At 45.1% G+C, this 15571-nt stretch overlaps 1 protein-coding gene across 1 annotated transcript in view; it reads left to right on the plus strand.

Moving 5' to 3' along the window:
- The window catches only part of LOC144138367 (uncharacterized), an 85725-nt gene that overhangs the window by 6166 nt on the left and 63988 nt on the right, over nt 1-15571 (plus strand). Inside the window, exons 3-5 of the mRNA XM_077670614.1 lie at nt 1834-1962; nt 4289-4399; nt 9687-9797. Of these exons, the coding sequence (XP_077526740.1) occupies nt 1834-1962; nt 4289-4399; nt 9687-9797 (351 nt within the window). The remainder of the gene's footprint in view (nt 1-1833; nt 1963-4288; nt 4400-9686; nt 9798-15571) is intronic.

The raw sequence follows: 15571 nt of genomic DNA on the forward strand, positions 1-15571 counted from the left end.
TCCCAGCCCTGGGAGTGTGTATGACAGAAACACGGTATGGCCTCGCCATTTTGTGTGGACGTCAGAAAACTGTGGAGGCCGGTGGAGGCATTCAACCGCCCCGTCGCCGGAGCTGAGCGGCTGAGTTGCCTGAAGGTCTGAAGTCGCTGCTTGCCGGGCCACGCGTGTGAAGTGACGTCGCGAGTTTCTGACGAGCATTTGAGGCACACCGCTTTAACGGCAGAGCTGTTGTAGCTGGCTTCAGTGTTTGGCGCGCAATGTGTAACGTGTTAAAAACACCAGGAAAATGCCGAGCCCTTGTGAGCGTGTGCCTCGCGGTGACTGCTGACCGGGGACGGTTAGCAAACTTCAACAAGCCGATGAAGTCAGGACTACTCCCCAGCCACTTTGTGGAGAAGTATCTGTGATGTCACAGAATCGTGTTTGTGCGATTGGCGGCTTCCCACCGCAGCTCCTGCCAAGAAACATGACTAGGCGATTGTAGTTGGGCCTCCATTTCCGTTTGATCGCGTCGCCTGAATGCTAGCATTCATTTAACGCACTGATGAAGATGTTTTTTGTGCTCTGACCCATATTCCTTCATGCCTTCCCATACTATGTCACTGTAGCACAAAATTTCAATGTTTTGCAGTATTACTTGCATTTTTTTTGGTTAACTGTTTCAGCCCCAATTTTTTTATTTAAAGCAAGACAATGCTTTCTGTGTGTTTTCCTAAATTTTAGGGTACCATAAGCCCCCAAACAAAACACAGAGCTGAAAGTGCAAGTATTAAAATATTTATTAAGGATGCAATTAATAAGGACATCTGGCAATTAAAAATTTTATGTCGAGCAGAGACATCACTTTCGCATATTTTCCTAAACTTTGACTACACAAACCTACAAACAAAAATTCAGCTTCGTAGTGCATGTATTTAGAGATTTACAAGCTTCGAAATAACACTCGAACCGCCATTTTTTTCAGCCTCGATGTCGTGGTTTCGTCCTCACCAGAGCTTCTTCTTTGTAGCATGCAGCTCCACTAAAAAGAAACAACGGTGATATCTATAGCAACAGGCATCACTGGAGAACATTCCCCCCAAAAGTTTTGGTTTTGTTCTCTATGCGCTAGAGCATGGTTTCTCAAAGTGGGTTCCGCAGGCCCCTCCTCACGGTTCCGCGAGCCACTGGTAAATTTTCACTGGTTCCGCAGTCGCAAAGTCTTATATGGTGAACTTGAGGTGCGATCGATCTAAGGAACCTTCATTACTCACACCTGAGTGTCAGTAAGCACATCTCGGCGCATAACAGAAACGCGCGAGCTGCGCAATAAATCTCGCCAGCAGCTTGTAGCCAGCCAGACTCCGAAAACGGGCCACGTGGTTAAACTATTGCACTTGAATCTCGGCCTTATATTACCCCCATGCGCATTTCTCCTGTTTGGAGATAGGTGCCGCTAGCGTACGCATTCGCGTAAAGTCGACGGGGGAAAAAAAACGATACCCTTGCTTGCTTTTGAATTTATTGCACGTTAATGTAGCATGAACGGAATGAAAAATGGCGGGAGGGGGGGTTCCTTGGCACTTAACGGAACTTAGCAGGGTTTCCTGGGACCAACATGCTTGAGAACCCCTGCGCTAGAGGAACTTTTATGTGATGGCATCAATTGACACCACCAGGGCTGCAAGGGTTAAAAAGGCGTCTTTCGTGGCTGGAATGGGGCTGAGTGAGTTACCAAAGTCTAGGTCTTTCAAAATAAACTAAGTTGTATTTTGTTTTTGGGGCCTTTTTCAAAAATTAAAATTTAAAATTGTGTCATCGTGACAAGCCCAATCTTCTGCTTGTTTTTTTCAGTATCGCTGCAGGTTCAGTGCCCTGTCAGCAGCAGCAGCTGAGGCCGCCGGTATCGGAGGAGGCGAACAGCGTGAACGAATCTGCTCTCATATGCGACGCCATTAAGGTAGACCTGCCAGACGACAGCTGGTGAGGCGTTTTTAACTTGATGTCGGTTTGACAAGTGTGTCAGTGCTGTAGCTATAACTTGGTTCGTTCTCCACCTATCCTTCAGAGAGCAGTTGTTTCAAACTAATGCTGTTTGCATTTCTCCATTGAAGGGGGGACGTGGCAAGTAAAACTATTTTTGTTGTTTACGGATGAAATGCAATCAAATTGGGAGCATTTAGTAGTTAGCTATCCTAATAAAAAAAAGTGGATTCAGTTTAAAAATATCATTTATACTCTTTGAGTTACCAGACTAATTACCTTCACAGAGTCGTCTCAAGATATACTAATGAGGCAAGAATTCAAGAAAATGTATGTCAGTGTGATCAGGGAGGTCTGTTTTATGCAAGGAAGCTATCAGATTATTGCCTTATTTCCTTTAGATGTCCAGAAAAAAATGAGAGGTTTCACTTTCTTTTTGATGTGAAACTATTTCCGATTTTGAAAGGAAGGCGAAACTTTTCTTCTTTTTTTATACCTGAGGGATGTAACGCAACAATCTAATAGCTTTTTTGCCCAGAAGAGACATTCCTGATCACACAGGCATAAACATCCTGTTGAATTCTTTCCTAATTAATTAATTTGGCTGAAAGCACGTTTGAGGTAATTAGTTTTTAACTTTAAAAGTATAGACGGTATCCCTAATAAACAGATTTTAGTTGGTTAGTTACATAAATACTCCAAATTTGATCAATAAATAGAAAAGTCGTTTTACTTGCCACATGCCCCCCCTAAAACACGGTAGCATATGTGGTCAGATTTCTTTGTCGGTCTGCAAGTTTTGTTGACGTCTGGCCGTTTATCGCTGTGAAATATTGCTGCCATTGCTTTGGCAGCTTGCTTTTGTCAGCGTAGTAGTGCTGCGCATGCGTAAGCTGTCCTTGATAAACATACAAATTATAAGTGGTGAGTATGGAGCAGAATACACATCGTACTCCTGATACCTATGTCTAGGATGATCTATTTCAACCCACTCCCAAGTTTAAAAAAAGCTGCCATAGTAGCATAGATGCTGAACTTGCAGGCATGTTTTAGGGCTGGGTGAGTGTTGCGGTAGAATAAGTAACTTGAGGTAATTAAATATCAATGTTTAGAACTTACTTTGTTAATTATTGGTTTCAGGCATTTAGGTGAGTATTGCAATAACCAAATTCTAACCCTTTCTTAAAAAAAAATTCCAAATCCATCCTGTGGTTAACATGGACATCGTCACAGCTGGCTTTCTAATGCACTGGCAATCCGTGCCAAAATTTGTGACTGACAGTACGCATTTACTATGATTTGGAATGTTGATGTATTGTTATAACCACTGTGACCTGTAAATCGATGAGACGTTGCTTTGGTCTTTTGCTGATTAGATCAAGAAAAACTAAAGCCGTTCCACTCAATATGAAAGCTGCCGCAAGTGCAGAGTAGTGATTCGCCACAAAGGGCTGTGGCGCCGTCATTTGCTCACTGCTACCACCCATCACGCTCTTCACTGCCCTGTCTCACTCCTGTCTTCATGATTAAAACGGGGGTTTGTCGATTGCAATTCAAATTTCCTGCCTTCGCAGTGCTCGCGTGCCCCCTGCCTGGAACAGAACGAGCAGGAGCTCTGTTCTTTTTGTGCTTGCTTTCATCCCGCACGTGCCAACGCCTTGCTACGCAGTTTGGAACACGTCATTTTTGGCGGCCACTTTTTCACTTTCTATCGTAAAAACCAACTCAACGGGCATTTCTAACTAAATGGACACGGGGCTGCCGGTTATATACAAAGATTTTGCCACAAATGTAACTGCAGTTTACTTTGTGCTAAACAACGGGGAGATGTATGACGAGCGCCAGCGATTCAGGAGTTTTGAAAGGAGTTTCGAAAAACTGCTTGTTCTTCGAAGCCTCTGTTTGGGTCCATTACGCCGTAACATTAGCTTGCCGTGGCTCCTGATTCCGGCAGCCGATTGACATTGTGACAGCGAACAAGCTACGACGACAACGCAGGCCCCTAAAGTGCTCTGCACTTAAAAACGTTGCAGCTTGAAAGTCACGAATCTAAGAAATGCATGGAGTGGGACACTGTTTTGCTTGTCCGGCAAATGAACCCGTGTTTTTGTTGGGAAAGTTTTTGATTTTGTGAGAATGAGCTGCCAGTATGCATGTGGATGAGTTTGTCAGTCTACTGACTACATAATTGACATTTTCTTTTTCTTTTCTTTTTCGACAAGTGCCAAATCACATAGCTCGTGGTATTTGTGCCCAGCATTAGGGTTTCAGTGAAGAGGTTTTAATATGCTCCTTTGTTTTGGGTATTGATTTTTTACTGTTGCAGCTTTGTGGATGGAGAGAGCATCTGCAGGATTGGCGAAGTCTTCTCTCAGGCATTTCCTGAAGAGCTTGAGGACGACGCAGACCAGCCTGCAGAGCCTCCCGAAAAGACAGTGTGAGCTTTCTTTAACTGTTTTTTTTTTGTTTTTCTCTTTGCTGCGAGGGTCATCCACAAATGCACAACTGTGACCCTTGGGTCTCCCTTTAGTATACAATTGAAGGAAAAGAAGAGAAAGACACAAATCAGCCTTGATGGATTACGTTTGCTGATCTCTTGTTGCATTGCAGTAGAGCTTTAACTCAACCGACTTCTGGAACCGCAGAAAAGGTTGGTTCAAGCGAAACTTCCTTCATGGGTAATTATACAAAAACACTTAAAAAAAAGTTTAACTGGAGTGTTAAATGAGCTTCTTAGTGGGCTATTTCAGCAATGCAAGGATCATCGAAATTGTGGTTTGTAGATATGCTCCGCTGCATTGTCAATTTCGATTACATGCTGATATAACCTTTTTTTTTCTTTTTGAAAAGACAAAATATTTCTCTGCTTTGCAGAGAAATATTTTGCAAGGTATTGCAAAATATTGCAAGATATTTTGCAAGATTTTTTGCAAGGTATTTCACTCGTTAAAGGGGCACTGAAGGGTACCAGAAAGTTGGTTTCAAACGAAAGTCTGACCTTCCCGCAGCCATTTTAGCGTTGATTTGGTGCCGAAAGATGGCCTAATTGCTGCGAAGTCGCTAATCAAACGCTCATCAAACGTGACACGAGCAGTGACTGCAGTCACTGTTTGTGTCACGATAAACCGGAAGCAAGCAGGCAGCCGTGATGTATAGCGGTAAAGAAGCAACTGATCATAACGCCGCCACGTACCAAGTGGTTTCATCAGGTTCAGTCAAATCAGTCGTGCTTTCCCGAACTCCCACATCCTTTGCAGCTCCAGACCACTCAGCAAAATGTTCTTCCATGGGACCCGTAATCAGTACTGACACTTTGTTGATGAACAACATATTGTGCCTTTGAGGCCCCGCGAATGTTGGTGTCAAACCAACCGCTCTCGCGTAGCTTCCACGCTTCCTCGAAAAGTGGTACCGCTGCGCCAAGTGTGGACGGGTAGCGCCATCCAGCAGCAGCCAGGAAAGGCGTTGCACAAGCCAGATGATTTAAGCACTTCTAGTGCAAGTTGCACGGTAGAGCCAGTGGCGGCAGCACCTGCCTTTGCGTTTACGCCATTTTCTACCTTAATTTAAAAAAGCCACATGTAAGAGTGGTAGTATATTTGCGTTCTCGGTGAGCTAATCTAGGTCTAGAGCAATTTGTGTTTTAACTTCAGTGCCGCTTTGAAGGAGCTCGATTTCTGAAAACTGATATGGTTTGCTTCATAACGTTGCCAAGTTGCCTTCCTACGATTTTGGGTGTCAAACGTCGCTTGGAACCAAATTTAAATGGATATTATTGCCGCAGTTTTGAGAGACCGAGAAACAGCCGGCTCAGTCGCTGTGTGACGTGGGACATAGGTCTGGAATGTAGAAGCGTACTGCCCGTCTAAGTCGGAGTGGTCCGTCCCTTCCCTCTCAGTGAGCGACACGCACATTAGCTGGAACGAAATCGACAACAACACAAAGGAAACCTTTTGGTGGGGTCGCGGTGCCTTTTGTCCTGTTTCGCCCCACTGGCCATGATGACTCTGGCCAGTTTCAGACCGGATGAATGCGGCGGAACTAATCTTTAATTGAGATGGGGGGGAAGCGGCGTTGTAAAAGGTTGCCTTCTAGCTTGACCAGAAAATGTGACGTCATGGCCGCCTTAGAGCCCCCGCGCTTGCTCCCGGGCCCAATAGCACTTTAATTCATAATCGAGAGCATTTTAGCCACTCTTAACTCGTGCATTATGTTTCATGGGGTAGTATGGACTCATCGGACCCAAAAAACTGAAATACGCAAATTTGGTGTGACTACTCCTTTAATGTCAAGGTTTCCTGGCAGTCTTGCTGTGTAGCAGGTTGCTGGGAACAACTGTTGGTCTCCTCGATTTGGCTACACTTTCTGCACTAGTTCACAAAAGTGCTGTGCAAGTGCAGTGCCAGTTCTTTCAGTGCGAGTGCAGCCGTACACTAGCGCTTTCCGTGCAGCGGCCGAATCGAGGGCAAAAGTGCACAAACGTTGTCTGCTGAGGTCCGTGTTTGTGAGCTCGTTTTTTTTTTTTTTTTCTCGAAATGGCGTCACCCTGCACTCACCTTGTGTTTCGTACACAAATACACTATCTTGTTGCACGTGACGACCATTCTTGTCTAAAACGGGAAACGCTGTCGTTTCTACTTCGTTTACTGACACAAGTATCATGCTGGAGCCGTCTGCTATGATGCGCACCAAAAAACGCGCCAAAGCATGCTGCGCCTTGCACGAGACGAGAACTCGCACAGAGGCTAGTGCAGAAGTGTAGAAGAACTCGTGCAGCACAGCGTCAAATCGAGGGCCGAAGTGCAGGTGGCGCTAGCTGCACTGGCAAAGTGAGTGCGAGAGTGCTCACCGCCTCAACTGGTGCAGAAAGTGCAGCCAAATCGAGGAGACCATATGTTAAATTGTCCCGTGCATTACAGCAAAGTAGGGCACCCGTTGTTTAATACCTCGCTAAATGAAACAAATCTGCAAGCTCTTAAGTATGCTTACGTGTTAGAAGGTTGCAGCCTACAGATACTTATCCAAGACTTGTTCGCTGTTACATTGTGTTTGCGCCTTCTCCTTCTTCGCTTTTGTTTCTTCATCTTTTGGTGTGCATTGATCCGACAGGCAGACAATTAACGTGGCCGGTTCTCCACAGACGGAGGTGCACCTGTTCGACTCATGTGTCGTCACATTCACCTGTAGTTGGGCACCCATCAGGCTAAACGTTGTTCTATCAATCTAGGAGGGTGCCGTGGACAACAGTTTGTCTTTTGTGCAAGCAACTCGAAACAATAGACCACGTTTTCATAGACTGCGTGGATGCCGTCTTTTGTTGGGACGTCCTTCAGCGAACCCTGAAAAAAGACTTGCCCGTGACACCGCATGCACCGCACCGTTTCTTTTGTGTTTTGAGTGCGTGCGGAGTTTGAGTGATAAGCTCAATACTTCCCTTTCAACGGGACCACAAACGTTTATTGCTTCAAAAACGCCCTACCAGCCCGAGCGCACGCTTGTGAGCAGGCATCCATGCCTGCTTTTTCGTGGCACCAGACCGGAAATACGCGCCTCCACGTTGCGGAGAAAGGGAAAAAACTCCCTGGCCTGTGATATATCGAAGCCTGCAGAAGAGAATACCGCTAACCGGCCCCCTCTCCGGGAGAGAGCACGCAGCTTTCGTCGCGTTGTCCGCGGTTGAGTTGAGAGGGAACGATTATGCGCGATTTCTTATCGCGCGTAGTTTCGGTGATAGTGAACGGCTTTTCATAATTCTAGCGGGAGGAGATTGCTGGGACAATAAACTTTACCACAAAATACATTCCTAGCAGTCGATGGTAACTGTTGCAGGGTCCCTTTAATAGCATCCGTGTTAAAGCTGAGGATGGTCACTTTTTGCATTTGATGAGGCATGTAATTCTTTTGCCCCTTAAAAATTGCTCTGCGCACCTACAGGCTATTGGGTTGGTGTTTCGAGTCCGCTGGAAAGGCTGGAAAGAATACACTTTGGAGGCAAAGAACGAGAATGCCCATGGGTTGAGATTTTAGCGGACGTTGAAGATCCCCAGGTGGTCGAAACTAATTTAAAGACCTCTACCATGCCGCGCCTCAGAGTCTGGGTGTAGCTTTGGCACGTAAAACACCAAAAATCTGAAAGAAAAAAAAAAAAAATAAATGAAAAAGAATGCATTCAACAGTGAGAGGGTGGGTGGCAATCATAGTGTTGTACTTGGTTTGTAATTTTGGGAGTACTATTGCTAGTTGCGACGTGTGCGAAATGTTGACGGTCGTGCATGATAAAAATTGGAGGAACGTTCTCAAGTGTTAAATACCTTGCCACGCTAAGCACATCTGAGCTTGCAACTCTCAACAGTGTCATCAGCGTTTGCAATGCACTTATATTAAACCTAAAAAAAAATGCGTGTTCATTTTTCATTTTTTTTTCATGCTTTCACTAAAACTGTCAGACAATGTAAAGTCGCAGGGGCTCACTAACCATGATTCTGTGTCATAAGCGACAAGTGATGTGTGTTGTGCAAGTTTCTTGGCGAAAGGAGACCGTGCAACATACCTTCGGTTGTCTTGTGGATTGTTCGCTGATTTTAACAGCGTAGTCCAGTGGCGTTAGCAAAAAAAATTCTAAGAAAAAAAACTATGCCACATGTAAAGGTTGCACCACCGCAGATGGGGTATTGTAACAGTGAATCCGGCATTCGTGCCTGCTCAAGTGTGAGTACAAGGGGAGTATGCATATGTGCACCCCTTATTACACCATTTTAAAGGGGATTGTCTTTCTTGAGTTACTAAAAACAACAAAAAAAATTGGCGCAGCTTGAAATGGTGGAGCGAGGCTGGACAAAGAGCGGAGCTGCGGGTCGACCTAACTTCTTCCCCCCTGGGATTCACTGTCAGTGTTGGGGACCGACTGGAATGGCCCTGCAAAAATCCGGCTAAACTTTGCCTCACCTCTCAACACATAGCCCAGCCTAGCAAGAACATCGCAATGCCTAACAAACCTTGGCAAGGCCCAGTAAAACCTAGGAAAACTTCGCAAAACCTTAAAGGAGCCGTGAAGACAAAATACAAGTTGGGTTTATTAAAAAGACTGCTTAGTCCCAATAACAATGATACCAATATCATCGCAATCTTCAAACAAACAACGGAGATATTAAAGAAAACGTGTGAAGCAGTCGCGAACCCCTAGCCAATTTCCCGCAACTTTTCTATGACGTCACGCAACCTTGTTTGTGCGATTGGCGGCCGCCTAACTGACCTGTCGCGACGACACATGACTGGACGTCTGTAATGGGGCCTCTAGTTCCATTTGACCGCATCACTTGAATGCTAACGTGCAGTTAACGCACTGAAAATTGTTTTATTGTTGGCCCGTATGACGTCGTTCTTGCTCATAACACGTCACTGAGGTGCAAAATTTGGAAGTTTTTAAATACTTCTTGCTTTTTTTTTTCGTTAAAAAAACATCTTTTGTGGCTGTAATGGAGCTGAGTGAGATACTCAATCCTAGTTCTTTCAAATTAAACGAAGTTGTATTTTCTCTTCATGGCTCCTTTAAGAAGGTCGGTTGATCCCAGCTTTGCTGTTTCTTCAGCCTTGTGCCACTTGTTCAAGCTACACCAACTTTTTCCCCTGGCAGCGGCATTGTCTTTGGCAGTCAGTGGATAACGTCCAACCACCCTTGCTGTGTAATTCAGGGAACGCTTATTCGTGCCTGCCTCTTACTTCAGCGCCAATGGCGACATTAACAGCGAAGAATCGGCAGGCCAGCCACAACAGTCCAAGGCGAGTGGAGGACCTGATGTGGAGGACGGCAGCGAAGAGCCTGGGGACCCTGTCGTGTAAGTGCACGCTGATCTTCGCACAGTGGCTCGTGTAAATGAATATGTGGCTAGACAATCGCTCTGAGGTTTGGTCAGTTTCGTGCTTTAGTTTTATCAGCAGAGATGCTTGAAGGGGCCATGCAGAAAAAACGCAAGTTTGGTTCATTCAAAAGATTGCCTCGTTAGAATCATGCTGACACCACTTTTAATGCACTCTTCGTTCAAATAAGCTGCATAATTAGGAAAAAAGGGAATGGCCATGCAACCCACTAGCCCAATTCCCGCAACAGAACCTATGACGTCATATGTGCCCAGCTGTGCGATTGGCAGAAGCTGGCAAAAGCAAACACAAATTCGGCCCGGCTTGAAAGCTTGCTGAACGAGCTATTTGCGCTGAAATGTAGTGCATATTCATTTTACAGCAGTAAGAATAATGGGGTAAACAGTGAAAGTTGCGAAAATACACGTAAACATAGAAGTACCGATGCGCACTGCTGTTGGTACTGGACGCACTATGCTTGTCTTAGCTGCATAGCAGTCCACCGCTTTGGAGTTTTCTTACACGAAACTGGCCGATTTGCGTAAGCAACGTTGTCTTACGTGAGCAACGTTGTCTTAACGTGAGTCTGTTTGTCGAGCATGCCGCATGTTCCATGAAGTGACTACTTTCTATCATAACAAAAACAGGTCGTGTTTTATACCGCTGGGGGCACTATAAAACACGAAATGTTTAGAATAAAACAAACTTTAATTTTGTCTGCATGGTCCCTTTATTAAGCTTTTAGTTTCGTCATCCAGCATTACCGGAAAAAAATACCCCCCAAAAATACCGAGCACACACTCACGTGCGCTCGGTACCGTATTTTCGCGCGTATAACCCGCCCCTGCTCATAATCTGCACCCCCACTTTCAGCCCGTCGGAAAAGAAAAAAAAAAATCCTCGCATATTGCTCGCACCTTTGATACAGGACGGGTTGCACCAAAGGTACTGCTCAAGCAACACGTCACATACTACTACGTAGACAGAAAAGGCGCAAAATTCATTTGTTAGAGTGCGCTCGTCCTTGTATGTTTTGCGCAATCGCTGCCGTGGAAGGCTTATTGTTACTGCGTGGGAGCCTCACGGCATGACGCGCATTGCCGTGAAGCTGCACTAAGAGATTAAGAAACCCGCGTATTATCAGCACCCCTACTTTGCCACTTAAATTTTTGCATTTTTGGTGCGGGTTATATGCGCGAAAATATGGTAACTTTTGGTAGAACATGCTAGTAGAACCCGTGTCCGCCCAGTGATGGAGAACTTTCAGCGGCAGGTTCGGAAATTCATCTGGGGTGCAACAGCTGAGTCTCCGACGAAGGGAGAGGGGCCGCTAGCTATACTGTTTCTCCAGCCTAGTACCACTAGTGCAAGCTCCGCCAATTTCTTTTTAATGTGAGAGCGTTGAGTGGTTCTTTTTGAGCGAAAAAGCTAGCATCAGCAGTTTCTGTCGGCAGCGTCCACCCGAGAAAATGCCCGAAAATAGGTTTACTTACAATATTGACCTTTTTTTTTTTTTGTGGTGTCTTCATCCTTCACCCCTTTGTTGAAGGAAGACTGGAGGTGTTTGGAGACATATGAAGCACCAATGCTGTGGGTCTGCTTTGGTTGCCAGAAGTTTCTAAATAATTGCCGTCACCACCTGGGCCATCCGTGACGTTGCTATCAAAAACAATTTCAACAATTCCTTTAATTAAATGACAGTGCAGCGCCGTCATTGGTTTCCATCATCTTTTGACGGAATGTCTGCCGAAATATGCTGGAAAATTTAGCTAACAATGGGGAAAAGGAGGCCAACCCCATAATGGACACGTACACTATCTATGGACGAAATTTTCGAAACTGAGGCAGCGCGTGTGTGCTGTGATGCCATCTACAAATGGATTTTGAAACCATCAAAATCTTCTGTGTGGCATATCCGGGGCCCTGCTTTTGCGCTGTGTGATCTGTGGCACTTGACGGATAATGTCCCTTAAATGCGGTTGCTGATTTTTATTGGTTGGGAGAGCTCGTTGTGGCTTCAATAAAAATGTGGTATATGTGGGTGTTTACATGCCACATACAAAGAAATTGGGCTCGTGTTTAGGGTTATCGGGGTTCCAACTATTTGTTCATAGATAGGACTAGTAGTTCCGATAATGCCATGACTCCTCCTCAAAAAAAAAAAGGGGGGGGGGGGAGGGAGGGAGGGGAAGTACCATAAGTGATAGCATAAGTGATAGACAAAAACATATGTTTGTTCACTTTGAGGGAACTAAGTAGCCAATTCGAAAAAACTAGTAGCACTCGTGCTAGCTGTTTACCAAAGTAATAGTTAACTGCAATGGTGATAGCCTAGATACCCAAGAACCCATAGAGCAGGCTGGGTTTAGAAAAGGATACTCAACAATGGATCACATCCATGCCGTCAGTCAAGTAGTAGAAGAATCCCTTTGCGTGGCTTTTATAGACTGGAAAAAAAAAAAAAAACATTTTACTCCGCACACACCGCAGCAGTGCTGGAAGCATTAAAAGACCAGGGAATAAAGGGGACCTACATAATACTTCTAGACGACATATATAGGGGATGTACGGGCGGGATAATCCTTCACAAGCGAAGTGACAATCTGCCAATTCGAAAGGGCGTATGACAAGGAGATACCATCTGACCAAAACAGTTCACAGCATGCCTGGAAAGGATATTCAGGAAGCTTGACTGAGAAAACACAGGATTATGGATAGACGGATAATACTTTAAACATTTAAGGTTTGCAGATGACATACTCTTGCTAAGTGAGTCTGTGGGACATTAAAAATAAAATGCTTCAGGATTTACAATCAGAAAGCATGGCCATGGGGCTAGAAATAAATATGAAAAAAACAACAACTAAAGTAACGATAAATAAGCATGCCGAAGGTGTTCTCTTCAGTTTAGAAACAAAACACTAGAACAGGTAAAAGAATGCAACTACCTTGGCCAGATGGTTAGTGCCGACCCCAACCACGAGAGAGAAATCTGGCACTGAATGGGAGGCTGGGGTGCACTCGGCGAGCACTCCCTAATCGTGAAAAGTAAGTGACCTCTGTCACTCAGAAGAACACTATACAACCAATGCATCCTGCCGGTGGTGACATACGAAGCGAAACTTGGCGCCTTACTTAACAGCTGGAAAGCACACTTAGGTCGCCCAACGTATAATGATTGGAGTAACACTTAACGACAGGAAACAGCTTTCTGGATCATGGAACAAACTTCAGTAAAGATATCACAGTTCAAATTAAGAAGAAATGGACTTGGCCTGGTCATGTGGTCAGGTGAACCGACAACCAGTGGACAATTAGGGTAACGGAGTGGATACCAAGAGATGTGTCTAGGAGAAGGGGAAGGCCATTGACACGATTGAGGAAAGAAATAAGGAACTCCTTCCTGCAGTGGACTTAAAGGAGTACTGACACGAAATTTCAAAGCTGAGATAACTATGTAAAACGCTTCCTTTTTATCAGGAGATATCTCCCAGCAAGTTTCAACAGCAACCGTTCAGCGAAACATATTTAAAATCCATTTTAATCTTCGCCCGCACGAGAAAGCCCAGAGAGGGCCGACGTGACATCATCTGCTACGTACCCCAAACTGTCGACGTTGGGGTCCCGGTGACGAAGCCGACGCGCTGGCTTTGGTTGGCGCGCGCTGCTCGGGCGTGTGTACACGTCATGGTTTTGGGACTGACGTCATGCTGCCCGGGCCTGTGGGGACGGCGAAAACCTCGGCCGGTCTGGGCGCGCGCGTGCGCTCGCTCGCGCGCGCTTCCAGAGAGGCAGCGATACGGCAAGAATGGTGATGTCATGTTATACATGCTGTCATGGCGGCCGCTCGGCGTTTTTCAGTTGAAACCGAAACTGGCACGAATAAACGATGCCGTAAATGAATGTTCACGCTGCGCTCGACCGTCTAATCTGTCATTCTATGTTTAGTGGGCTGGTAGGCACGCATAGCAGCGAAAAAAACGTAACATAAAAATTTCGTGTCAGTACTCCTTTAAGTAGGCTGTTGTTGATGATGATGATGTTAATGAGCCTTTGGTAACTCACTCGGCTACACTCCAGCCACAAAAGATGTCTTCCCAACCAAAAAAAAAAAAAAGGCGAGAAATAATACAGGACTCAAATTTTGCGCTATAGTGATGTAATATGAGCTGGAGGGGCAGGCCAGCGCTAAAAACATTTTTATCAATCACATTCAAGTGGTGTAATAAAACAGAACTAGTGGCCCTGCTACAATCAGCCAGCCTTGTTTCTTGGCGGTAGCCACGTAGGTCGGTGGCCACCAATCACACAAACAAGATCTGATGAGGTCCTAGAGAAATTGCTGGAAAGTGACTGGGGAATCCCCCCTGTGTCATCCGTTTTCTTAGCTCATCGTTATCATCGTTAACTTTCCTTGACGATGGTTTTCGAACCTCCCGCAAAAACTAAAAACGGTGCTATTCAGACAACTGACGCCATCTGGCGTGTTCATTGGAAACCCCTTTTTCAGTTTCCGTGCCATTTGTTTGCGTTTCGTGCGGGTAGACGGCATCGCGAGTGAAATTTGGACCCAAGGTAGCGGCGAGTTGGGCTAAAAGTGTGTCCTGTTTCACTGCACACTCTGCAAAGGCGGACAACGGTTTGAGAAACTTCAGCCACTGCTGCTGCTGATTTTTTTACCCCAGCAGCAGTGATGAGTCCAGCAACGACGCGAATTCCTAAGATTTTAGTTCTGATGAAGACTGTCCCAATCAGCAGCCTCAGACTTCGACAAGTGCTGCCAGGAAAGGTTCGTTTTTTACTTAACTTCGCGCTGTGTTTATCAACAAAAGGGGCCTCATATCTGACAACTGCAGCATTACTTTCATGTGTAGGGTCTGGATAATGTGCGGCGGGGATGTTTTGCCAAATGCACAGCTCCGTATCAAAATAGCGAAGCGGCGCGCGCTGCTTCTCAAGTGTGCTAAATATTTTTTTCTCACTTTTCACCACTGAAATGATAATGATTTTGTGTCAGCATGCAAACTGGTATGCTTGGATGCATATTTTAAAGAGGCCGACTGACTCTCCAGTGACTTTGCGGAATGGCACAGCCGTCAAGACGGGCTCACATTTGCGGGCCCACATTGGTGGGCCCGCAAAAATGCAAAAGTTGGTGCACAACGTTGATGTATATATCTAATCGTAGCTTAGGAACGAAGAAACAACGTGTATATTTTATAATTTGTATATTTTATAATTCCTAAAATAATTTTCAGGCTCAGTAAAACTGCCTATTTGTGTTCTGTGTATACTTTTTTTGCACATTTTTTTGTTTCATTGACTATGAACTGTCAATAATTACACCTTTCACAAAACTTCTGTTATGTGTTTGAAAGAGAAATCTATAGCTACAATTTCATGCATAGAAATGATAAATGTGTCCAGTAGCTCAAGAGAAAAAAAAAATGTTTTGTGGAAGCCCTCAAAATCGCCCATTTTTTTGCGGTAATGAAAGAGTTAATGGCGCTCTGTACTGCCTCGTCCTCAACGACGCTAAGGAACTTAAGGGGGGAGGTGGCGATCGGAGCAAACTTTTTTGTTTTTTGACATGAGTAATGAAATTTGGTAGGCACATTGGAAAACACTCCAAATGGTGAAATGTGAAATTTCAGGATGATACCTTCAGTAGTTTTTGTGTTACAGAGGTGTACATGTTGCCCGCTCGTGGAAAGCCTAGCAAGGTATTGACATATGGTAGGAAGTTCAGAAT

Source organism: Haemaphysalis longicornis, unplaced genomic scaffold (assembly GCF_048455015.1).
Source record: "Haemaphysalis longicornis isolate Haplotype H1 unplaced genomic scaffold, Haemaphysalis longicornis Haplotype H1 scaffold_5, whole genome shotgun sequence".
NCBI lineage: Eukaryota > Metazoa > Arthropoda > Arachnida > Ixodida > Ixodidae > Haemaphysalis > Haemaphysalis longicornis.